The sequence below is a fragment of the Toxotes jaculatrix genome, chromosome 20 (genome assembly GCF_017976425.1).
Source record: "Toxotes jaculatrix isolate fToxJac2 chromosome 20, fToxJac2.pri, whole genome shotgun sequence".
Taxonomy (NCBI): Eukaryota; Metazoa; Chordata; class Actinopteri; family Toxotidae; genus Toxotes; species Toxotes jaculatrix.
Window position 1 is genome coordinate 1699887 of NC_054413.1, and position 25875 is coordinate 1725761.

The 25875-nt window shown below is 45.2% G+C and overlaps 2 protein-coding genes across 4 annotated transcripts; one reads left to right on the plus strand and one right to left on the minus strand.

The window, feature by feature from the left end:
* On the minus strand, window positions 1–10242 carry hhla2b.1 (HERV-H LTR-associating 2b, tandem duplicate 1). Its single transcript, XM_041065739.1, has 8 exons — window positions 10105–10242; window positions 7749–7991; window positions 3769–4125; window positions 2938–3222; window positions 2534–2860; window positions 1999–2106; window positions 1390–1452; window positions 1–917 (listed from the first exon to the last, which is right to left on the minus strand). The coding sequence occupies exons 2-8, from the start codon at window positions 7816–7818 to the stop codon at window positions 841–843; spliced, it is 1287 nt and encodes a 428-aa protein (XP_040921673.1). The 5' UTR covers window positions 7819–7991; window positions 10105–10242; the 3' UTR covers window positions 1–840.
* On the plus strand, window positions 10095–25201 carry LOC121200411 (gamma-aminobutyric acid receptor subunit rho-3). 3 transcript variants are annotated; one of them, XM_041065708.1, is made up of 11 exons: window positions 10095–10224; window positions 11789–11889; window positions 16724–16836; window positions 20913–20980; window positions 22018–22241; window positions 22612–22694; window positions 22969–23106; window positions 23414–23566; window positions 23675–23736; window positions 23833–23964; window positions 24343–25201. In XM_041065708.1, exons 3-11 carry the CDS (start codon window positions 16818–16820, stop codon window positions 24643–24645), a joined length of 1182 nt encoding a protein of 393 aa, XP_040921642.1. In that variant the 5' UTR covers window positions 10095–10224; window positions 11789–11889; window positions 16724–16817; the 3' UTR covers window positions 24646–25201. The 3 variants fall into 3 exon arrangements, with proteins under 3 accessions (XP_040921642.1, XP_040921643.1, XP_040921641.1); XM_041065709.1 differs by lacking the exon at window positions 10095–10224 and adding an exon at window positions 10532–10736; XM_041065707.1 differs by lacking the exons at window positions 10095–10224; window positions 11789–11889 and adding an exon at window positions 12788–13202.
* The last annotated feature ends 674 nt before the right edge of the window (window positions 25202–25875 follow it).

The window sequence follows — 25875 nt, forward strand, 5'->3', positions numbered from 1 at the left end:
GGGGGGGACAAAATAGTTCCAGCAACCACAGATGTTAAATCAGGAACCATAAATCAGTTTGTGCATTTCTGCCTCAAAGGAACTGTCACATGTATTTAACTCCACAGTGACAAACAAATATCCCCCCTGTGCCCTGGTGACTCTTACTCACTGTCTGACTGAAGGTGTGGTCACACCACCGTGAGTCATTTTCATCAATTTACTGTCCCCTTAGTCATTTTGTCAACAAACATCTAGAACCAAATATTTCAGAGACACAGATTTATTTTGCTGTAACACTTTCTGTTGTGACCAGGCCTTAAAGCCGTACACAGGAAGCAGCCACAGGCTTTGTTTTTGACGTCTGAGTGAACCTCAAGTTCTGCTCCAACGGTTCGTGGTCCGCCAGGAAGTCCTGTCCCCTGAGCAGACACTTTCCAGGACCAAGTCCTGTGGCAGAAAAACTAAATTCAAACCGTGCCAACATGCAGGTAAAGTTCCTTAGTTCTCTGGATGGAAACTGGAGAACCTTTAAGTTCAGTTTTCAGTTAAGTTTTCTCTAAAAAAGCTCCTGAACAGAACTGCAGATTCATAGCTGCAGGGTGTGGGTTCACAGACCCTCCATCAAAAGCATTCTCTACTCAGGGTTTCCTCTAAAACCCAAACAGACAAAGAAGAGTTCCTTATTCAGAAACACCCAGGTATTTGAAAGTGTTCAGTATAATTTAATTAAAAAAATAAAATAAGTTTGTGAGGAAACTCTGAAGTTTTTAGTTCCTCTTCAGTGTGTAGCTGTGTGTGTTTGTGTTGTTAGTTTTTTGTTAGTTTGGGTGTTGCCAGGTTGTCGTCTGTTGCGCCGGTTTAGGGGCCCGACTGTCCGTTCGTGCCGCCGACATTCAAAGGGCTGCTCTCATTCAGGGGACTGTCTGCTGTCGACTCTGGAAGAACAAGAAAAGTAGTTTCTGGGTTAGAGAACTGAAAAGTGAAGGTTGTGAAGTTTGGACTTACACGTTTCTTTCTTTCCCTGATTCCTCTGTTTACCTGTGGTCCTGTGTGACTCAGCGCTGTAAGGTGTTTATTAGAGAGGTGCTTGCATTTCCCTTCTTCTTCTAACCTCTCGTCACAGGCTGCATATCTCTATTGTTTATGTTAAATTATCCATTATAAATCTGACTCTCAGTGAGAAGTGTAATGTTAGTGTAATAATCTTTGCAGGAACGGATTCAGAGACGTGTTGACTGAGTTTGTGATCCGTCTGGAGTCTGTAGTTCGTGATGCGTTTACTGCCCCACACTGAGAGGAGCTTCAAACACTTGGTTCACCCCATTAGATAATGAGTTATGTCAGGTTAAACTCTGGCTCCATCTAGTGTCTGACAGTGTTTGTAGTATTTTATTTTCTGTGACCGACCTTTGACTAAATGCAGCTCTGTCACCCTCTCTGGGTCATTTCTGGGCTTCCTTCCTGAGCGTCCTGAGAAGAGAGGAAAGATTTAGGGTTAAATCAGCGATGAATTTGAAAGCACCTGTTCGTGCCCTAAGCTTATAAAAATATAATTGTGGCTACATTTAGACACAGAATTTGGAAATGAAATGTAATCCCTTTCACTGCAGGGAGCTGTGACAGTATTTTCTGGTGTCTTTAAGGAGCCCACACTCAGCAGAGTGACTCTGAGCTAACACTGTGTGTTCTGGACGAACGTCACAGAGTGTATTTTTACTGAACATCCTTTGACACAGTGGGTCCCAGCTCAGGACGGGGTCGGGAGTTCAGTGTTTTTTTTTCTTGACCATTTCGTGTCTTCTACCACAACTGAAATCAAAATGTTGAACTATTGCTGCAACAAAACTGTGAATTTATTTTAAAAAACTTTTTTTTCTCCCACTTTCAGTTTGAATCTGAGTGTGTGAAAGCAGATATTGATCTAAAAGACAGAGACTGTGTTCTTCCGAGTTATGACTGATGAGAACGACGTCTTCAGTTCAGCCAAGCTGTTTGTCCCCTGGTGTCCGTCCTCACCTTTCACCTTCAAGTACGCCAGCATTCCTGCCAGAGCGAGAACCAGCCCGGCGATCACCAGACCCACAACCCACCAGTGAGACGATTCTTCAGATGTGCTTCGCTGATCTGCACACAGGCAACAAACACACACTCAACAACAAACTGTAAATGAAACCTGCTGATTTCTGTACGTTCTCACTTCATTTCTAATTTATCACTTTTACTATTATTATTTCTTTAGATCCACAGCCATTCACTGCTAACAGCAACACTAAAAACAACCTCTTTACATGTTGCTGACAGCGACCTCTTGTGGTTGAGTGAATAATGACAGTTGTCTCTCAGAAGCACAGTAATGTGATGCTGCTTCACGACTGCAGACCCTGTGAAAACTGTTGCACCTTAAAGCCTGCAATGGCCTAAAAACGTGAATCAATCCGCCACTGAAAATAGTCCCCAACAAAAGCACCATTTCCTCCTCTCTGATAAATGTAAAGAAAAACACCAGACTGATCCTCTGACATGTCCTGGTGTGTCTGATTGTGACCCTCACCGACAGGACTGTCAATGGTGACATCGGTGCGTTCAGTGTGTGTGTTGTGCGGCATTGAGAACATGCAGGTGTAGCTGCCCGTGTGCTCCGAGTGCTTGGGGTCCATCAGTCTCAGAGAGCCGTCTCCGAACGGGACCCCATAGCTGTCCAGCTCCACATGGTCGTGCCAAGATGGCGTGGAGACGCTTTGCCCCGACCGACTGTCGTAGGTGAGGATGTGGGAGACGTCCTTGCCGTTGAAGAAGCTCCACTCCAGGGACGGGTTGTTCAGGTAAGAAGGGGCAGAGCAGGGGATGGTCAGGTCTCTACCTTCAGCTCCTCTTATTTCTACCAAAGAGAGAAAGTATTAGAACTGTTTCTACCCACAGAGGACCATCGAGTCTTTCAGCACATAAAACCATTACCTGTTTCCCTGAGGGAGGCGGTCCAGGTTGGACTGCCGTAAGGGGTTGTGACTTTACAGATGTAGATGAGGTTAGGCTGTCCGCTGATCAGTCTGAGGCGGCTGTCGGCCGTGTACAGCCCCTGTTTGTCGGCCAGCATGCGTGTGACCGGTCGGAGGGCCTCGAAAGTGGGTGGTTCGGTCGCCCAGGTTACCCGAGGAGCCGGGAAGACATTACGGACGGTGCACTTCATCTCCTCGTAGCCGCTCAGCCTCGACAGCTCCAGGGACAAGGCCTGGATGGGTGCTGCAAACACACACATACACACACACACACACACACACACACACACACACACACACACACACACACACACACACACACACACACACTAAACACTCACAGCATGCTTAAATGTTTCCCAGCAGCCCCTGATGATAGACTCTAAATGCCAGGGCCCAATATAGCCTGGCAGTCTGTGATATCATTCTTATGCAGATAACATTAGAACTCTGTTACCACTACCTCCAGAGATCGGATCCACCTTTACCTCTTTACAGGTTGTTTACCTGACAATGCTGCACCTGAATTTACACAGCTGTGTTTTTTTACAGTACGAATTCAAATGAATACACCTGTCAGATACATGTGGTGGAGTAAAACCTCCAGCATTCACCACAGAAATGTTGTGGAGCATAAAACAGAATAAAATGATGATACAGGTTCATATTCAGGAAGTTTTCAGATTTTATTATTTTGCAGTTTCATGATAAAAATCATTTAAATCCATTTTTTCCCTTCATCAATCTACACTAAAAAAAAAAAAGCCAAAGGTAAAAGTAGTTAACTCACCTTCCATCTTCAAGATAACTTTTGCATTGTGCTCGCCGTTGGACGTGCGCACGTGACACCTGTACGTGCCTCTGTCCTTGAGACCACTCCCCCTGAGGATCAGTGTGGCGTTACCGCGGGAAATCAGGTGCGGAAAGACGGATGCACGTCCCGAGAGCTGCTGGCGGTCCGAGTGCTCCTCGCTGCTGTCGCTGTCCTCTTCCTCCTGCTTCTCTTCATCGTCGTCATCGTCGTCGTCGCGCTCGAACTTGTACACCACCACGCCCTGTCTGAACCACTCCACCGTCTCCTCGCTGCCGGGCTGGAAGCTGCAGGGGAGCACGCACTCCTCCGAAACCAGGCACCTCACAGTGACATCTGAAACACGGACACAAGGTGAGAAGTCAAACGCTGAACCAACATGAACCAACAGCGTGATGTTGTGTCAGATTTCTGTGATCAGGTGAGACTGGGCCCGGAGCAGTGATACAGGTACAACACCTGGACGTTTGGGTGCAGTGATCTGGTGTGTGACAGGTGTGTGGCCAGCTAAACCCCAGGCCTTGTCTTGTAAACATAAACTTTCTGGTGTTGAAGGAGCTGGAGCCAGTGAAGGAGGTGGGGCTGTACCAGGTACACAGTTACACCTGTGGGACAGGGGCACTGAGCAGGTGTAAGGACACTTACACACAGTAAATAAACAAACAGCTTTGGCTGAGGGTGTTAATCCTGACAGACAGGACTCTGCAGCTCAGACGGAGGCAAACTTCACCCTTGACTTCACAAATGTTTCACAGTGGCAACTGTTTTATCTGTTGTTGTAAAGATTGCAGGCACTTCACTCAGTAATCTACAGATATGAGCACTGGTACGTCTCTGACTGACCAGCACAGACTCCTCGGGTCCGGCTCCGGTCCGGCTGATCGTGGCCCACTGGGGGCAAACATGTGCTGGTGGATCCTTAATTAAAGAGACCGAGCATTAAGATTAGCATTAAGATGCTTTTTCCGAGCATAAGAAACCTGCCGCCTATCAGATATCAAGAAATTCACCTCACCTGCTCAAACAGGCCAGACTGAAGGAGGAAACGCTTCGCGGCGGATGGTCGTGTTCATGTTGTTTCTACAGAAGATGATGAATGATAATGAAGGTGTTGTTGTTCATGCTGCTGCTGGTTAAACATGTGTTTTACATTTTTAAAGCAGAAGTCACTGAGCAGTCCGAGATCAAACATGCCAGAGTTATTTAGAGTTATCTAATTATCACTTCCATCTAAATGTGAGATCACACTCTCTCTGTTTAAAGTGGGAAACCACAGCTCGCACACGCAGCACGTCTGATGTGGATGCAGAGGGAATTTCTCCGTATTCACCCTCAAGTTCCCTTTATTGCTCCACATCCAGGGTGGAGGTGGGTTATTCATCTGGGCAGTGATGAATAAACTGCAGAAGCATTCACCACACGAATTACACAACAATGAAACCGTGTTCCTGGGAAACACTGTTTGCTTTACAAACAGCTTCAACACCACCAGTTCTACTGAAGCCAGAACAAACCAGTTTTACTCTGAATCCAGATGTAAACAAACGTGAACGGCAAAAACTAAAATCATTCATCTGTGGCTTTGATATGTCACAGGGTTAAAATAAAAAATAAACAAAAAGCATTTATTTAATATTACTGTGCATGCATTTTGCTGCACTGCTCATTCTGGGCTGAAAGTTTTAAAACATCTGGGACTCATAAGATCTTTCCTCAGATAAACTCTGTAACTTTAGAGTTAATATGAGGCTGAATCAGACTGAGTGAGTCCGCTCACGTCTCTGATCACATTCAGATTCCTGTCTGTGGATTTTGTCCCCTTCTTCCCCCGGGAGCATCAAACTGTGAGCGAGATTTCTTCACCTTGTTTTACCTTTCTAACACACCTGTCTGCACACCTGGGGGCGTGGACCCGGTCACAGCGTTGAATTAATTCAACCACTGAGATTGTTCCTGCCTCAGGTGAAACTCTGATTCATAGAAATGTTTGTAAAAGCTCGGGCCTGGATTCCACACACCTCTGCCGCTTTCTTCCCAGAAAAGCACTTCACAAGTCGCCCGGTCCACCCACCTGTCCTCAGGTCGCCCGGTCCACCCACCTGTCCTCAGGTCACCCAGTCCACCCACCTGTCCTCAGGTCAGGGTGACTGCTGGAAGGCGTTTGAGCCAGAACTGGAACCAGACCGTTGGTTTCGTTCCGCGAGGCGTGAGATTGTCGTTTTGTCTTTGTGTGCGCTGCATGTACACGTCCATGTGTTTGCAGGAGTGTGTGAGAGTTACTGACGTGATTACTTTATGGCCTGAGCGGTTCTTTCAGCACCTTCCACACCTCTGTCCTGAATGATGGGGCTGTCAGCTGCTCGCTCTTCTTGTAAATCTCAGCTTCGACGGCGACGCAGTGATGACTCAGACCTCTGACTCACGCCCGTACTTGTCTGACAGCCCGGTGATGTTGAGGTATCACAGTTCGCTGCTGTCACACAGTGAAATGTGACATTTCGTGCCCTTGCATTAAAGGCTGTGGCTTGTTCCTCAGCATTTTACTGAGCAAACACAGTTTCTTCAAGGCAGCCGACGACGTACGAGACTTTAACTTCTAACGTGCCGTTTTATTTGTACAAAGAAAACTCTGAGCCCAGTCCTGTGACTGATAGGTGAGCTGACGCTTTTAAATGAGATTACACGTTTGCTTGAGTATTATTCATTTTCTGTTGTGTGGAGTGGAGATATGAGCGTGTAAGTTCATTCTTGGCTTTGGAAACACAAGTTTTATCCATGAGCATTTTCTTGGACTTTGAACTACATCACAGCAGACAGAGTTTGCTTAGTTGTCGTGGAGAGCAGCATTAGCTTCATAAACAGTTTGAAAGGTTACCATTAGTTAAGATCAACATGTCCATTAGGGATCTGTCCTTTGTTTGGTTTTCTGGCCGGAAAACTCAGAGAGCAGCTGGTGAACATTGTGGAGCCTTTAGCAGCTAAAGAGCCAGATATTTCCCTCAGGAGCAGGTAGAGACCAAAGCAAGACGTCAAATAGCTTTCCTCGTGCAGCTTCAAAACTGCACGAGGAAACTTTGAGAAGTTTTGGTCCCGAAAAGCAACAAAAGGTAAATCTCTAAATCTGAAGCTACGCTGCCGTTAACCAGAAACAACGATAGAGTTTCTGCTGTTTTTCTCAAAATCAGTTTAAAAGTTGCTCAAGTCATCTCCTTGAGATGCCGTCTCCATGGCAACTAAGCAAACTCCATCTCCTGATAAACACCGTGAGATGCAGTGGAAAGTCGTTTGGTGTTTGAAGCTGCATCCTGACAGGACGTCGGATCAATAAATCAGCTTTCTGATGCGCAGGGCTGCGCAGCACGTGTTGAGCCGCTGAGACTGAGGGTTACCCAGAAGACCCGTCTCTGCACAGAGAAATGTAATCGAGTATGAAGCCAGATTTACTGCGGATCTTCATTCACCCAGTTTATCAACAGAAAGAAGAAGAATTTCAAACATTTAAAGTGCAACGATTTTCTGTTTCAGTTCCAGACGAAGCTGATCAGGTTAGAGCTGCTGTGTCGACAGATGGTATCAATAAAGCTGCTGAGTCACATATTATCTCAGCTGTCAGGAACGATGCTCCGAACTGTGAAAGTAGGACCAGACAAAGTTTTCCCATTAACTTCAGCCACTCTGTCTCTCGCTCTGGTTGGCAGATGTTTCCGTCCTGAGTTCATACCTGACGTCAGATTTGAATTCAGGGGAAAAGTTTGGACATGCCATCTGACTAATTCTGGACTGTCCTCTGTTGCAGGGAGAAAAAAAATCTTGCAGTTCTGCAACTGAAACATTTATTTTTTTGCATTTCCCAGACTGGATCAGATTCTGCTGAGAGGCCTTTCAGCCTGTTGCCTGTGAACGTTTCCCTGCTGACGGATCAGTTGGAGCTTCTGGACAAAGAGGCGTTTGTGTCTTACCTGGGGTTTTGTCCTGTGTGGAAAAGCTGATCCAGAGGAGGAAGCAGGCCCAGGTGTGTATCGCTGACATGATTTCCTTTCAGCTAGACGCATTTAAGACACAAACAGACACACACATGCGCTCGGATGACGCAGAGAAACACACGCAGACCGGCCCTCAGTCCATGCTTCTTCCACTGTGGCGATTTCAGCCGAGTCTTTCCAGTTTTTTTTTTCCTCCGGCAGGTTTGTCCTTGGATCTCTCTGGGTGGTTTGGCATCACACACACACACACACACCACAAACACACACACAGACACATACAAGGAAAAAGGAAGAGAGAAAAGCATAATTAGAGACACATTCCTGATGATACGGACACAGGAAGATATAAAAGATGGAACGTGCCAGAACATGTGCAGCTTTCTGAGGAGAGCTAGAGTTAGGGTGTGGGAGGATTTGGCCGTCTTTAGTCTTATTCTTTCCTTTTCATCACCAAAAAATGTTAAATAAAAGTGAGATTTTCAGCTGCAGCCCTGAAGTCTTTCATCTGCCACAAACTTTGGAAGCTGACAGCTGTTTTTTCTTTTCCTCTCCGGCGATTTCTTCTTCTTATCCTCCACACTGAGATCTTCCTATCTCTCCAGTTGACTTGATAAGAGAAAAGGAAGAGCATACATCTGTTGTTCATGCACAATAAACCCCTCTCACGTTATCTTTACAATATCTTAGCACTCCAAAACAAACACGGGTGAACTTGGTACCGTGCATCAAAGAGCGTGATGAAATGAGGGATGATAAAGAAGTCAGTTCACAGAAGGGGAAGAGAGAGAGTGTTTCACGACGAGTAGGCTGAGGAAATTCTGCTTAAGTGTTGTGACGTTTGTCGGGTGGAAGTGTGGCAGGCGTGCAGCTGATGTCATTGTCCTGACGTGTTTATGTTGCATCCTTCCTGCATCAGCGCTGAGGACAATCCCCCTCTCTAAGTGTGATGCAGCACAGGAGAAGTACATCACCACATATTTACTGCCGAAGAACAATCGGCTGGCTGTTTTCCAGACGATCCTGCTTGGTAGCTGAGCAGAACTGGAGCAGAGCTAGAGCAAGTTTACTCTAAATGACTAATGACTTTCGTCTTGTGGCAAAGAAAACGAGTTTGTCCGTTTTCTTACAGAGACGACAGATGTCGTTTCTCTCAGCAGAAACGACGGCACAGAGACTCCCAGCTCAGTGCACTTTACGTTAACATGTACGCAGCTGCAGGCAACACACAGAGGAATATAATAAGTAAAATATGAGGAAAATGCGACTGAAGATTTGTGCAGGAACACACCACACTCACTCTGCTGCCTCTAAAACTTGAAGCAACTTTTTTTTAGCGCCTAATAAACCTTTATTAGTGCTGTTAACACACTAACAATAACTCTGAACTCAGGTGCACTCCCAGCTTATCTTTAACTCACTGTGCTTTTACTTTAATATGCATACAGCAATAATTAATCAATGAAATCAATGAAAATGTGCATGGAAACACACAGTCTGGATTTATAATCAGACTCAGTCACTCTGTGGTCACTGTAGCCAAAATTCAAAATAAATTGTTCGCCACAGAGCAGGAGAGACGAGAAAGAGCTGAGTCTGTTTCCTCATTGTCAATATTTCCAAAACCAATTTGTGATTTAACGTATGAATATGTTTTATTGTTGCTATGGAGACCTTTGCTGTAACTCTTTGACCTCAGGTGAACTCCCAGCTGATCCTAAAACAACTCGACCCCGGTGATTTAACTCTGTGTCCGACCAGCTCATTGCTGTTCTGAATGAAAATGACTTTCTTTTTTTTTTTTTTTTTAACATTGATAAACAACTTTCTTTTAGCAGCTCAGCAAAATAACATTTGGATTCTTCTACACCTGAAACCTTTCACACAGACCTCAGGGTCTAAATAACTAAAGTAACATCAGGATTATTATGATTATTATTATTTGTCATAGAAGCAGGACATGCAGCAGTCTGTAGAAAAGCACTGTCTGTTTTAAATAAATTACAGAAAGCACAACATCTTAGAGAAGTTGCTGGACCTCAGCAGAAAAACCTACATTACTACAACAAGTCAACTTTTTATGGCCCTGAGATTCATTCATAGATTTACTCTGTTGCCCATAAAGTTGGAATCATTTTCGTTTTCTGATCAATAAAGTTTTGAGAAGATATAAACTTTATCCACCAAGAATAAATCACACTGTAACAATCATTTCATGAGAGGACTTCATGGGCAACAGCGTACACGTATACACTCCTGAAATCACTGTCACCTGCCGGCGATCTGCTGGGAAATCTGTGTGACAGCTGAGAAAACACAAAAGTCCGACACTTACCGTGAGTCAGCTGGAGCTGCAGTCCAGATGAAATCCAGGAGAAAGAGGAAGAAGAGCAGAGCAGAGGAAGAGCCAAGCCTGCTGCCTCCTGAGACTGAGTGAGCCTGACTGGATCAACAGGTTATTTAGAGAATAGGCAGCACACACACACACACTCACAGACACACACACACATTTCAGGGAGGGTAAGGTCGCTCCTCACATGCACACCCTCTGAATGGGTGGAGTTTGGTTGTGATTGGCAAAGCCATAAACACACAAACACAGTGTTTCCTCTGCAGCGCCATCAAATGTCAGCGGGGTTTGTTTTCAAAGTGGAGAGCTGTTTTAGTACATGCTGTGTACCATGTGCTATGTGCTGTATGTCACACAGCCGACGCGAAGGCTGTGCAGCACCTGCTGAGCAGACACACACAGACAGAAGACACAGTGAGGGACGGACTTTGATGCAGAATATCAGTGTGTGAGACGAGGCAGCGAATGAAGAGTGAGAGGTTTATCTTTCACCATCTGGAGACTGGGTCTGCCTCGTGTTTCCTCTTAGTCATCATCAAATCACGATCGACTCAGCTTTTATTCACTGTTCAGTCATCTAATGTGGTTCAGTTTAAAACTAAAGTAAAACACTGCAGGTGAGTAACTTCACTTTAATCCAGGAAGTTGCATTGTTCTGTTTTTCAGGCGAGCTCCTGCCACTGTTACTCACACTCTCAGCTGGCAGCTGGATACCAGTACAACCAGTCTGATCCTCAGCAGCTCCACTGGAGGTTCGGTGCCTTGTGTTAAAGGCAGTTGCATTAAGTGATGGTGATGATGGAGAATAATGAGGCAGCCACAGTGTGGTGATTAAAAAAAAAATCAATAAGCAAAGCAGAAACAAGGCAGGATTAAACCTCATGGTTCCACCAGAGACTGACATTCAGCTGCTTTGTTAAAGTTTGATAAATGTAAAGTTGTTTTGAAATGTGCAGTGATGAGGACCAATGAATGTCCAGTGTGAGTATTCACTGAAGAGCAGACGAATCAGTAACAGCCTGATAACTGAGGAGGAGTGGCTCGTTAATAACCTCAGGACTCTGAAGCAGGAGACAATGAGTCACTGTATTAATGAATCAGTAGTTAATGATTAGTTCATAAGTATCTGTGAATGAACACACTCACCCTGTCACCTGAACCAGTCACTGAGCAGCACAAAGCGAGTGACCGTTACCTTCCAGCTTTATCCTGGGATTCAGTTTGGAAGCAGACAGAAGGCAACACGTGAAACACACAGTTGTGTATCTCATCTCTCAGTTGTGTATCTTATCTCTCAGCCACAGACTCACACTCACTGACTCATTGTCTGTGACAGCTGTGATTCTTGGCTGTCTGACGGGTTTTGGATCTTTGATCCATTCTGGATGTAAAGACGTCGGAGATGCTGTGAACTCGGTTTCACTCATGGTGAATTTATTTCCTCCTGTTCCAGCTCCTGTTCCAGCAGCTTTCAGAAACTCCTGCTGGTTAAACTGGGTCAACAAAAGACTTTTAGGGCCGACTGACTGTGAAAGACTCACTGTGAACAGACTGAAAACACTCACTGACACAGCCTAGCAATATCAAAGCTGCAAACAACCCACAATAACTCTGTGTAGCGGCTTATTTTCACGACAGTACAGTAACTTTAACTTCTCTCCTGCTGCAGTGATGTCGAAGTGTACCCCAGGGTGTGATGGTACGCCGTGATGTCATGATGTGACGCCGTGATGTCACAGTTGGATGTGGAGCAGGCCTGAAACCAAACAGGTCAGTGAATCCACCGCCTTTTAAAACCTCTTTGTTTTTCATGATCACAGCACAATAAGGTTTGGTCTCTCGTGATCTTGAAATTATCAGGAGATTGTGTAAGAGTTATCTGTCATGTTGACAGAGACGCCGCTGAATTTCTCAATTTAAAGATGCAAAGCAGGAAATTCCCCCGAATTCCTCAGCTGCACAGAAACCACAGCAAACGTGAACGCGACACCTAAAATGTTTCTTCAGGGGATCATTTATTCACAGCATACTTCTGGTCAAACTGGTCTTTTTACCACAGGTGTTATTTCACGTGTGTGTGTCTGTGTGTGTGTGTGTGTGCATGTGTGTGTGTGTGTGTGTGTGTGTGTGAGATTATGTCTTCTAGAGGTGTAAACTGAGGAAGGTGAGGCAGTTTGCTTCCCTCCAGCTCGGATTAAACCTCCTCTGGTCTTGACGACCTTTTGCTGTTTGAACTGCTTCCAAACCTTTGATTCATTTTGTTGCACGCACGCACACACACACACACACGAGGTGGAGGTGTGCACTAACCTCCTATAATCACACCAGGTGCCTGTTTTTTCATTGTCCCGCTGTGAAAGGACTGATTACTGATGGTTGTGCGTGTGTGTGGGTGTGTGTGTGTGTGTGTGTGTGTAGCTGTTTGTAGGTTAGTGAAAGATTGCTGTGGCTGTAGATAAGAGGATTAGGGTGGAATTAGTGTCATTCCTTTATCGCTGCGAGGAATAGATTCATATCGATTTTAATCAGAGATTGAAAGATCCACAAAACTGCTGTTAAAACAGACAGAGGCAGAGAGAGACGAGGACTGGATGAACAGAGCGGAGGGAGGACGGAGGACAAAGATTCCCCGGGATCATCGCAGCTGGAGACAGAGGAGCCGCACGGACCAGCTGCTGCACGTAAACATACATGTGTGTGCATGGGAGAGAGGCTGTCCCCGGGACGTGTTTGCCGTGTCTGGACGTCCTGGAGCTCTCCTGCTGAGGAAACTTCCAGCTGCTGTGGGATGTCAGACCAAAACCACCGGAGTTAGTCAGCAGGACGGGTCAGTCTGGACGGTTTGACTGCAGAGACCTGGAGGTGGAGGTGGAGCTGGGGAGGGGGGTCCGTGTGGCCGGGATGCTGCCGTGGTGTCTGCTGTGGCGGGGAGACCTGTGAAACATGAAGGTGGAGGCGCTGACTTTCCTGGCCCTGGCTGTGTCCGTGGTCAGCCTCGTTGCCACGGTGACCGGCGGGCGCTCAGGACGCAGGAGGCACAAAGAGGTCTTCCTCGGGGAGAACAGCAAGTTCAAGTTTGGAGGGTGAGACACACAGATGCACACTCACACTTGGTCAGATGGGATGAGTGATTTTCCTGAGTCAGATGATTGGAAGCGTCTCGCTGTTTGTTCCCCTTCACGTTAGTATGTCATCCTCTTATAAAGCTGATGTATACAACACACAGCAGCTTTAGCTGAAGTTGTGTTTGTGTGTCTGATTAGCAGTAAAGTGTGTGTGAGCTGTCGCCGAGGCTGATGGGAAGGTTTTTGGTCATAAACCAAATTATTGGACAAACTAAAAACCTGATGATGCTGGACGGACCGGCATGATGTCCATGTGGGATCCAGAGGATTAACCATGACCTTTCCTCTTGTGCCGCCAGCAGCTCAAAGTTTGATTATAATTACTGAAACATGTAAATGGCACAAATATTTGCTGTCATGACTCGTGTGCAGGATTATCTGATGGTCGCCCGCTCAGTTACTCCTCACACTTTAACAGAGTAAAGTTAGAGTCAGGAAGTTGTGATTTCACTTCGGACGAACGGGTCACGCAGAGGTTCACACGGTTTCATCATTTTCACTTCTCTGTTTCATTGAAAACCAGAGAGGTTTTCAGCGAAGGGACTTCTTCTGTGAATGTTTGGTTTGGTGCAGAGGAAAGAAGTGATGTAGTGGTTCTGATCTGACACTGACCGCTTCCTGTTCCGCATTATTTCCTTTTAAAAAGTGGATTCCCAGCAGTGTTCTTCACAGAGCCGGCTAAAGTGGAAAAAAGGCTGCACACAGCCGACGGCTGACCAAGTCAGGTCAAAAATATTTCAGCTCCTGGTCAGAGTGAGCTCCTCACACAGGTTTTATTTGCTTAATAGGAAAAAAAAAAGCAGCAGCCAACTTTTCCTGGAGCGTCTGTTGGAAAGTGAATGAATGAAGCTTCAGTTCTGTGCAACCATGGCGAGTTGTGTTAGTGAGTTCTGTGCGATTATGTTGATCAGTAACACTTCAGAGAAAAGGAGAATTAATGACTTTACCTGAAATCTGCTGAGAGCAGAGTAAACACGAGTAAACTACACGTGTTTACAGCGGAAGCAGAGATGTTTGGGTTCAGAAGAGTCTTCAGTTCTGACAGAAGGAAGTGTGTGTGAATGTGGACGTTAGTTAGTCTCAGAACCTTAAAAGTCTGAAGTTAAAGTTAACTATCACAAGTCTCAGTTTGTTGCTGGAGCAGCTGAGAACAAGTAAAAAAAGAGAAATATTGATAATAAGACATATAAATAGTAAAATCTGGAAAAGTTGCAAAATAAATGATGCTGTTGTTGACAATGAAGGTTTTGATTTGTTGTAATGTTGTAATGAAATGAAGAGCCTGTGTATTTTGTTTCATACACACACACTCACATTGCAAACTCGGTCAATCCCAGCAATAAAAGTCCAACTTCACTTTACTGCTCGGTTATTAAGATTTCAGACAACGACTGACGTGTGTGTGGCAACAGTCAGATAACGATATAACCTTGGTCCACGCCGTAATGTCACAGCCCTGCTCCCGCTGTTTGAATAACAGGTGATGTCAGGGGAACACGCGGCGATTAGAGCCGAGCATGACTCAAATAAAACTCAGTCTTTAAAGGAATATTCTGACTTTAAGGGTTTGTTCAGTTCCTCATAGATTCACCACATGATTCCAGTTATTATTCTATTATTAGATATTGTTCAAAAGTCATTTTTCACAATGACAGCAAGAGCTGAAGCAGCCTGACAGAACTCAGCCGTCACTCATTTTATTTTTCACAGATGCTGATGGTTCAATTCCAAATGACTAATGTTGTTTACGACCTGCAGAATGAATTTTCCTCCTGTTACAGCTGCTGATGAAGTTAAACACATCACAGTTACTGTGGCAGCAAATTAGCATTTTGTCCAGATTAGACTTTTACTTACTTTAATTACTTTTGTGTGTGTGTGTGTTAAGTATAGTTTTACAGCAGTAGTTATGGTTGAATGCTGCTGCTGAGAGTAGCAGCAGGCTGCCCTCATCTGTCGGGCCTGACCTTAGGTTTTCTCAGTGGTTATAAAAGACTGGTGTGTGGGTGTGTGTGTAGGTGTGTGTAGGTGTGTGTGTGTGTGTGTGTGGGTCTGTTATTCTAAAAAAAGCAGCAGCATTTTCTTTATTGGTTCTCACTTTGGCCAAGTTAATTCTGGTCTGGTTTCAGGTTCAGGGCTACAGTTAAACTCGGGTCCAGGTTCAGTTTTAAGTTCAGTGAATTAAAATCACTTTGTGTTTGAGGTCAGTGTTTAATTTGGTTTGTTTGGGCAGATTGTCGTGTAATTCAGGGTTAATTTAACAGATTAGGGAAATGGGATTTGGCTCAAATAAATTTTGTGACCTCACAGTGATAGAGGAACAAGTGTGTGTGCGTGCCTGTATGTGTGTGTGTGTGTGTGTGTGTGTGTGTGTGTGTGTGTGTGTTTGTGTGTGTGTGTGTGTGTGTGTGTGTGTATAAGGTGTGTGACTTTCAAAGAGGCTTTTCATCAGCAGAGAAAATCTCAAACAGCTTTTACCACTGTGTGCTCACCTGTACACCGCACGTGTGTGTGTGTGTTTACGCCCTTCCCTAACACACACACACACACGGGGCACAGCGTGTATGCAGCCATGATCCAGCTGTAATTACACCCTCTGCGTCCTGCGTCGTCTCTTTGGGGTTTCCCTGGTCCAATGTCAAACGTACATAGTAGTTTACAGTTTATTTAATGTTGGCATGTGTTTATTTTATGTTGTTATGTTGCTGTGGACGAGCTGCTACATCCGTCACGTTTCTTGGCAAACATATATGTTACGTGACGTCATATTTAAACGTTTAAAGCAGCTTTTCAGGCAGGTTTGAGCCTGAAGGTTCATTCGTCTCAGCTGAAAACTTTTATTTTGTTTTTCATGTTTTTCATGAAGCAAAAGCTTCAAAATCAGATTTAAATGAATGCATCATTTGTCATTTATGGTAAACGTGTCTGTTATTATATAGAGGGTTAGCTAACAAGATTCAGATGTAGTTTTTCATCCACTCTGACTTTAATCTAAAGGTTGGGAAACAGATGGCTCATGGGAAACGTAGTATGCCTCTTATTGCCTGTTAGCTGGTTTCATCAGTCCTGCAGAAGCACGGAGGATTGTTTTGGAACATAATAAATCACTTTGTGTGTGAGATAGAGAACGTGTGCACACGTGTGTACGCGTGCACGTGTGTTTATTTGCTCATGAAGCCGCGACACGCCTTCAATTAAGGTTATGTTTTTTTGGCAGGAGGAGAGTGAGCTGCAGGGAGAGAGGGAGAAAACCACAAACTGTGTTTTCTCTAATCAAAACCTGCAATTACAGCCTCGATAAACCAACTAATCACTCAACACACTGTGTGTGTGTGTGTGTCTGTGTCTGTGTGTTTCTGTGTGTGTGTGTGTGTGTGTGTGTGTCTGTGTCTGTGTTTCTGTGTGTGTCTGTGTGTGTGTGTGTGTGTCTGTGTGTGTGTCTGTGTCTGTGTTTCTGTGTGTGTGTGTTATTTCTGCAGACGTATTGACTACAAACTGAAGAGGCAGGACAGCACCAAAACGCTGCTAATAAAAAGTGAACAGCTGCTGAGGATCGAGGAGCACGACTTCGCCATGAGACCAGGCTTCGGGGGTGAGACACACACACACACACACACACACACTCAAAGCCACAGACAGACAAACACACAAAGGCACACTTCATTTCATCTCCGATCCCTGATGATTTAATCCACTCACTCACACATCGTCTAACACAGAAAATCACTCCTCCATCCCACGCTGATGATGCAGTGGGTTGATGATGATGATGTGATGATGGGCACTGGGTCACACAGACAATGGATGTGTCGATCCAAAATCGCCAACACTGACCCAGATTACACCGTTGTGCGGCAGCACGAGTGTGTGTGAGCACTAATGCGTTCGAAATACAGTAGTACTGTGTGTGCTCACTCAAATGTGATTGTGTGTCCCTGTGTGTGTTTTTGCAATATGATGAGTGCCTGCCTGTCTGTGTGTGTGTGTGTGAGTGTGTGTGTGTGGGTATTGTGTGTATTGTGTGAGTCGGGGGGATTCGTGTGCATTAATCTGGATTATATTCCAGGTCTGGAGCAGATGGAGGGGTGGGAAACAAACTGACGTCTGCGGTGAAGATCATCGCTGTCAAACCCTCAACCATACATGCATCAGACACACGCAGCAGTTCCTACAAACACATGAAGCAGAATCACACATGCATCTATAATAAGCATTTCAATGGATTAAAATTATATCAGTGTATCATCTAAAAGCTCTTAATGAGATATACATGTATAAGTACTGCATCTGTGTATTTAAATCAAGAGAAGTAACTCCGTACATTTACTCTGTTCTGTACGTGAGTATTTCCATCGCTGGGTTGAACTTGACTGTTGGCAGGACTCTGCCGCCGCGGTCTCCGGTTTGTCACACCCAGTCACTGATCCTGACCTGAGACGTTTTTACAGTCATTATCTGCGCGAGGCTGCGTGTCATGGAAATGTAAACATAGCTCGTTTTAAGTTGTTGAACAAAGGACAATGCTGTCATTTTTTCTGGTGATGACAGTCTCTTCCTTTTATTCTTTTAAAGATGTGAAAACATGAAGCTCTTTGTCACAGCTGAACTCCGCTCTTCCTCACCACGAGCACCTCCACCTGATTAATCAGGAGGATAAAAGGCTTGTAGCCGTGCACCGTGGTGAAGGAGCTTTAAATTAAAGGTAAAATAATATATAGTAGCTGCACACAGGATCTGTTCCACCTCTGTTTCTGGCTCACACAGTCACACACAGCCTCGTTGTTGCCACCATATCTGCCTCCGTCTCCTCTGTCTATATGGTTGGTTGGCGTCTCTGTGGTCCTGCCTGTCATTCAGGGTGGGGACAACAAAAGCACCACTGTCTGCCCCACGGCCCTGTGGCATTTCCACGCACTATAATTTTACAGCGACATGAGGGGAAATCTGGGCTTTCTCTGCTTCAGATAAGCTTATAGCTCCTGTGTGTGTTTCAGTGTGTGAGTGTGTGTGTGTCTGTGTGTGTATGTGAATGTGTGTGTGTGTGTGTGTGTGTGTGTGTGTGTGTGTGTGTGTGTGTGTCTGTGTCTGTGTCTGTGTGTCGAAGCTGAAGAATCGAAACCATCCCCTCCTCAGATCCCTCCGGGGACAAGAGTCCAGAAATACACCATGCCACATTTCTTGCACGTGTTGAGAACTTAAGGTCAATGTTTAAATGACGTCTGTAAACTTAAATTAATCCCTACAAACTTTTTCTGTAAACTCCGCACCAGGCCGCCTCGCTCCTTCCACACTGTGGTTTCACGTCATGATGCCAAATGCTTGTAACTGATTTACCAGCAGGGCCTGCGTTCACCTGGTGACCTGCCAAACGCCAGTATATTTTGGCCGTAGCTCTTCACTGCGTGGCCTTTCCTGGTCCCAGTTTCAGGTAACCAGTCTGGACTCTGATTGGCAGATTCATTCCTGTCCAATCAGAGAAAAGATAAGACACATCTATGATTGATCTATATGGCATAGATGTGGTTTGAAAAAAGAAAGCAGTTTACCCACTTCAAAACACACGTTTTCTGCTTTGAATTTGAACTGGACTGTCGGCTGTGTGACCTGAGACGCTGCAGGAAATTTACATCCTCCTTACATCTTAAAACAAAGCAGAAATATATTGTTGTGAGTGTAGGAAGCTTCAGTCTCCTGTCAGAGCGTCGCTCTCAGTCAGTATGGATTATGAAGGAATCTGACGTTCATCTTCAAAGCTGCCCAGAGAATCACCTCTTAATCGCCGTCACCTCTCACCTCACCCTTCCTTTGACTGGTGGCGACGGGAGAGTCACATCACAGCGCTCAGCCTGGCGATGGAGGCTGGACAGAAACATCCGGCGACCTCAAAGCTGCATTATGCTGCTTATGACTGCGTGAATTGATCCATCTGTGGCGCTGTGTCCTGGGATTACACGACTCTTCCTAAAAAGCTGAGTACACAAACATTTCGGGACAAACAAAAAAACAAAACAACAAAACATAACCTTAAAGCTGCAGCAGGCAAGAGTTTACACGTTATTAAGGTAAATCTGCAGCATCTCACTGACTGAGATGTTGTAGATTTACCCAAATAGAAGTCCAGCGGTGGATTTGGACTTTTGCTGCTGTTCAGGAGGAAAACGCTCTGTTTTTATCACCTGAACTTACCTGTTTCATCACCTTTCTGCAGAAAAAATGTGACTGCTCGAGGCTGTTGACTGAACAGAACTCAGCTCAGGACAAACCTTTCTAATCTGCCCATTGCTGCCACCTTCACTGCTCTGAAATCTGTTTAAAGACAAAAGCTTTGGATTGACAGTGAATCTGTGCATCACATAAACCCAGAGAGTAAAACCTGACCTCCTTTTACACGTGTCTGTCCATAAAATGCCTGCCTCACGCACTAAACATACACTGGCTGGGTGTGACGTGGGAAAAGCAGAGCAGTAAGGAGAGGAGAGAGGGAGAGCGAGTGACCTTCTGCCTCAGGTTTTTCCCACCGACAGCGGCCGTTGTCTGGGCTACGCCAAATGTTGAGTCTGCGCCGCCGGCGGTTCTTGGGAGACAAAGCTGGGCTGCGGGAGCTTTATGGTCCCGGCTGTCAGATGAACTTCATTAAATAAAGTGTTTAGTGAGCTGCTGCCCTGCTAACATTCAAGTGGAATTAACACACTTTACATCCAGGTTCGCACTAAGAAACGCACACTTTCGAGTACATCTCTTTTTTCTTGCTGTGAGGGTGAAAACAGGAACGTGGTAAACCACATCCAGACCTGTGTGTGTGGTGTGTGATACTGTGTGTGTGTGTGTTTATGCCTACTAAACTAGCAGGTGTGGTTCAGGTCATCTGTAGGTGAAAAGGATATTTGCATTGTCTTGACCTTTGAGTTTATTAGAATTACTGGATAGACTGGAGTGAGGTGAAAGTTCAGGTGGTCAGAACTGGTTTAGCAGGTCTGTGAGTCTGAACACTCATGTGTTCCATATGGAAATATTTATGTGTTGAGGACAACAGTAAAATCACTGCTGATGCTTGTGGTTGAGGCAGGAATGAGCTTTTCAGTCTGCAGGCTGCAGCGGTGGATGAATCCTAAAATTAGTCAAGTAGAGTTTCAGGAAAAGAACGAGACCACCGAACATCGTCACCGCTGGTTCACAAATGTCCTGAAAGGCTCCTTCTCTGTCAGGCCATGTTTGGTTTGTGGAGGCGCAGCAACAAAGAGGGAGTGAACCGTCATGATTGAAGCTTGTTTTTTTTCTGTTTGCTATTCCTCCTGTTTGTGTGTATAAATCAGGTTGCACAGGTTTAGCGGTTAAACAAGCTTAATCTGTTAATGAGGCGGGTGGAGCGTGGGAGTGCTGACGACAGATGTTGATGCTGCGGTGAAGTGGCAGAGGACAAATGATGTTGTTACCAGAGTTTGACCAAAGTGAGGTTTGAGGGCCGACACAGACGAAGCTGAGAGCTGATATCTGACATCCTGACAGCGTCTCGTAGCAGGTTTTCTGATGAAGCAGATCAAGTTAACTTGAGTTCATGTGGCTCAGAGGTTTCAGAGCATTTGCTCATCACCAGCACAAGCTCTGACACTGATTTATGAGTTTTTAAGTCTTGTAAAAACCAATGATGTTCCGCTGCTGCTGTTTCAGGTGCAGCCATCCCCGTCGGCATCGATGTGCAGGTGGAGAGCATCGACAGCATCTCAGAGGTCAACATGGTGAGAAACTGCTGAACCTTACGTTTCATTTTCCACTGATCCTCAGGCTCTTCCTGTCCTCTGGTTAATGAGGCACAGAGACTGATCTGCTCTCTGAATTCCTCAGTGTCCAACCTTTTAATGTCAGAACACAAATTCAACACAAACCTGTTACAGCTTGAGTTTTTGTGAAAATGGTTCTCGCTTGGTTGCTTGGAGGAATCTTTAACCTATGTGGAAATAAACACATTATTGTCATTTATGTTGATAAATCGGCACAAGTTAACCGTTTGGAGTCTGAGGTCGTTTTTCCAGTTTGGTTTTACGTTCACAGAGAAACATAACCACCTGAGGGGTGAAACTGAATGTGCCCTGAACAAGAAACATTTAGGGAGTAAAATCAGACGGTTTTTAATTCATATAATTAAAATACATATACATTTAGAAACATTTTTAGATGCATGCAAAAACCTTATTTTCACTAAAAACAGAAAGCATCTGATTTTATTTTTTGTGAGGACTGAAAAGGTGAGAATCTGCACTTGTGACAGGCTTTTTCCATTAACTACTGATTCATGATAATGAGTTGAAATAAACTGAAACTTCAGAGGGTTTAAAAAGATCGTGGAGAAATAAATCTGGATCCAGGCGAGCGCTGCCCTGACATCACATCCTGTCCGTCCCCTTCATCGGGTTTCTGACCTCTCGGTGACTTTGCTTTCAACCCAGCCACTTGCTTGCAAGTGCTTCACCAAGTTCCTCCAACCAAGAGAGATAAATGGTGAAGAGGAAGGTGTTGTCACGGGCGCCTGGACTGGAACGGTGAAAGTCTGCATGTGGCCTGGTCCTCGGCTCAGACTCCAGTAAAGTTTTCTCCTCAGGCTGCTGCAGAAAAAAATGTCCATTTCATCCATCTGACACCCAATACTCCCAAAATAAGGATGTCACAGTGTTAATGACATGCAGACTCTGACATCAAACGCTCATAAACATGAATCAGTTCAGGAGAATGCGTTTACACAAACGACTTTTCGTCGCTTTGCGTCTGTGTCTTGTAGGACTTCACCATGACTCTCTACCTGCGTCACTACTGGAAAGACGAGCGGCTGGCGTTTCCGTCTCGGAACAACCAGAGCAGGACGTTTGACTCCCGACTGGTGAAGAAGATCTGGGTTCCCGACGTCTTCTTCGTCCACTCCAAACGCTCCTTCATCCATGACACCACCATGGAGAACATCATGCTGCGGGTTTACCCCGACGGAAACATCCTCTACAGCGTCAGGTACAGGATGGCTGTGAGTTAGGTTTACCAGAACCAGACCAGTGTACCTGAGCTGATTCTCACAACCCTCTAAAACAGGTGTTCTTTGCCTTTGTCCACTAACAACCAATGCCAATAAAGTTAACTGAATTTGAAAGTGTGAGAAAAGGAGACAGAGAAGAGGGAGAGAGGGAAGTTGTGCTCAGGTTTCCTTGGCAACAGCAGGAAAGATCCAGGACATGGAGAATGTTGTCTGCAGTGCAGGAATAATTGCAGAGAAAGCTGTTTTACACTGTGTGTGTATGTGTGTGTGTGTTTGTGTGTGTGTGTGTGTGTGTGTGTGTGTGTGTGTGTGTGTGTGTGTGTGTGTGTGTGTGTGTGTGTGTTTCAGGGTCACTGTTACTGCTCTCTGCTCAATGGACTTCAGCAGCTTCCCTCTGGATACGCAGAACTGCTCACTGGAGCTGGAGAGCTGTAAGACACACACACACACACACAGATACACATAATAAACACAATATTATCACCTTCATGCTCTACGTTTGTGGTGTAACGCACGCAACAACAGACGAGGGAACGGAAGGAAAACCTCAGCAACTGCTGTCAAAACCAGCCGTCCTCTGTCTCCTCTTTCACTTCTCAACTTCCTTCTGTTTTCCATGTCTCTGATCACCTCCCTCTCTCTCTCCCCTCTCCCCCTCTCTCTTCCTCTCTCTTCCTCTCTCTTCCTCCCCCCCTCTCTCTGTAGATGCGTACAATGAGAACGACCTGATGCTTTACTGGAAGAATGGGAACGACTCTCTGAGGACGGATGAAATCGTCTTGTCTCAGTTCTTCATTGAGCATTTCCAGGCCTCCAGTGGCCTGGCTTTCTACAGCAGCACCGGTCTGTGTGTGTGTGTGTGTGTGTGTGTCTCTGTGTGTCTCTGTGTGTGCGTGTGTGTGTGTGTGTGTCTGTGTCTGTGTGTGTGTCTGCAGGTTAATAACCTGAATTCACACTGAAAGGGCTGAGGTTTCTGTTTACAGAGGGATGCAGAAAGTAGTTCACTGCTGAAAAGTGAATAAAAATAATCCTGAGTATCAGTTACAGAAAATAATGCAGTATCATATCATATTTGTTTTTATTTAGTGGCCAAAAGTATGTGGACAGACCTGATGTTGAAAATCAGTGTCTCCCTGTTTCTTTTTGTCAGGTTGGTACAATCGACTGTTCATTAATTTCATCCTTCGGAGGCACATCTTCTTCTTCATGCTGCAGACGTACTTCCCCACTATGCTGATGGTGGTTCTGTCCTGGGTCTCCTTCTGGATTGACAGGAGGGCTGTGCCTGCACGGGTCTCACTGGGTGAGACCACGCAGTGAAAGGGACCCACTAAATGTCAGAGGTTATGTTATGCCATGAAAACAAACACGCTGTGATGTACAAACATACCTCTGCTTGCTCTTCCTGCAGGTATAACCACAGTTCTCACAATGTCCACCATCATCACAGGCGTGTCCTCCTCCATGCCTCAGGTAACGGCTGTGTTTGTGTGGGGCCAGGAGGCCTTCAGGCTCGTTGACTTTACTGCTCTCAACGAGTATTTGCGCATGTGTGTCCTCGTTGTCCAGGTGTCATATGTGAAAGCAGTGGACATCTACCTGTGGACCAGCTTCCTGTTTGTCTTCCTGTCTGTTATCGAATATGCAGCGGTGAACTACTGCACCACTCTGGAGGAGATGAGGAAGATGAAGAGGGGGAAGGTCAGCACAGGGGAGCAAAGGGGTTATTACACCACACAACAACACACTGACAACACACTGAGGGGACGACAGGGACTCGGCCAACTCATACTTTGCACTACATCTCACTCTAGTGGTTAAATACAGGCATTACACAAGGTAATGCACCGAAAGCCTCCTGCAGCTTTCAGCCTGGAGCTTGTGGACAAAAAGTCAAACCAGAACTACAACTGACTACATTTAACACAATCAGCATTATCTGCTGAATCCCACGTTTCATCTGAAGGTGGATAAACATGCATCAAAATGGATTTTTAGTGTTTTAACAATACAAACCTCTGCACACCAAATGCAAACACAGTTCGACCCCTCCAGTGTTTTCTTTCTTCACCTTTTCAGATCCCGTCCACTTTCAACGCCAGCCAGGCGATGGCCTTTGATGGCTGTTTCCACGATAATGAGATTGAGCTGACCTCGTTTCCCCGGATGGCACCGACCCTGACCTCTGACCCCCTCACCACTCCAACCCAAAATCCAGACATTCGCCCCACGGAGGGAACGCGCCTCCGCCGGCAGCGATCAGTGCGAGAAAACGTGGACCTGCTAGTCAGCAACAGCTATATGATCGACTCGTACTCCCGCCTGGCCTTCCCTCTGTCCTACCTGCTCTTCAACACCATCTACTGGAGCCTGTACTCCTGATCCAGCACTTCAAACTCTCCCTGAACTCTGCTGCACTTAACTGAGTCCAAGTGTTGAGTCAGAGAGCAGGTTGGAGGATTCCTCCTCTCCACGGGGCTCCACAGGCACTTCACTTCACTGATCACAGGGGCCCCTGTTCACTCATTCAGCTCCTGCTTCATCACAGATCACGTTCTTTGCAAAAGAGATTGAGATAAAAGCACTCGAGTCCCTCAGCCTGAGTAGGAACTCTCTAATTATGCAGTTTCACCCTGCTGTTTGTCTCATGGGAGTGGGATGAATCCTGAGAGTGAGGTAATGAATCCTGATTTTTTTTTTTAGAATAATCTGTACATGTGGCTGTTTCTTTTTAGTATACTATTAATACTCGAAAAGCTTATTTCTGATGGATATTAGACTTGTGTTGAATTCCTTGGCTGCAGGGAAATACTCAAAAATCTAATTTATGTGAAAATGTTCTTTTTTTTGAAAAACATTCTTTTCCTTTTGATGAATGGAGCAAACAAACATCTGTACGTGTAATTTAATTTATTTCTCAATAAATTTTTATCTTGTTCATGAGGGTGTAAAACTGACTTTATGTGCCTGAAATTACTGTACCACCAAGGACACAGGTGTTACTGCCCTTATTGTGAAATTTCTTTTCTTTTCTTTTTTTTTATTTAGATAACAAGCATGGTGGTTTTCAAAGTAAACCGATATTTTGAACATTTAATTTAATTAACACTGAATAATGGTTAAATTTCGTGAGAAATTCAGCTGCATATTAAACTCACCAAACTCACCTTTCATTGCTTACACGGATATATATATATATATATATATATATATATATATATATATATATATATATATATATATATATATATATGTGTGTGTGTGTGTGTGTGTGTGTGTGTGTGTGTGTGTGTGTGTGTGTACACATAGATATAGATATTTTAATTGTCAGATTTGATGTCAACCTGCAGTTTCCATAACAACAGCAGAGTTTGTGCGGTGGGGAAAGTAAAGCTAACGATCTGTTTCAGTGGAGGCAAACCAGCGGACAAACACGCCGCTGCACAGCCAGAAATCACGTCCGACCTCGGGCTAACGGAGGGGGAAGGCGACAGGTGAGTTCCGGTGTGACAGTCAGTGGCCGTAACCCGGACGGACGGAGCCCGCCTTTTCTCACACAGAGCGGAGCGGAGTTAGCAGCGGCAGCCGTTAGCTGTTAGCTGCTAGCCGTTA

Bases quoted from the DNA above. Each gene is read 5' to 3' on its own strand.
- hhla2b.1 (XM_041065739.1), bottom strand. From the start codon at position 7,818: ATGTCAGCGATACACACCTGGGCCTGCTTCCTCCTCTGGATCAGCTTT. The intron at 2,107-2,533 runs GTGAGGGTCACA...GCCTGTGTGCAG, and splicing joins CACCATTGACAGTCCTGTCG to ATCAGCGAAGCACATCTGAA. The intron at 1,453-1,998 runs GTGAGGACGGAC...CTCTCTTCTCAG, and splicing joins GGCGTACTTGAAGGTGAAAG to GACGCTCAGGAAGGAAGCCC.
- LOC121200411 (XM_041065707.1), top strand. From the start codon at position 13,063: ATGAAGGTGGAGGCGCTGACTTTCCTGGCCCTGGCTGTGTCCGTGGTC. The intron at 13,203-16,723 runs GTGAGACACACA...TTATTTCTGCAG, and splicing joins AGCAAGTTCAAGTTTGGAGG to ACGTATTGACTACAAACTGA. The intron at 23,107-23,413 runs GTCTGTGTGTGT...TCTTTTTGTCAG, and splicing joins GGCTTTCTACAGCAGCACCG to GTTGGTACAATCGACTGTTC.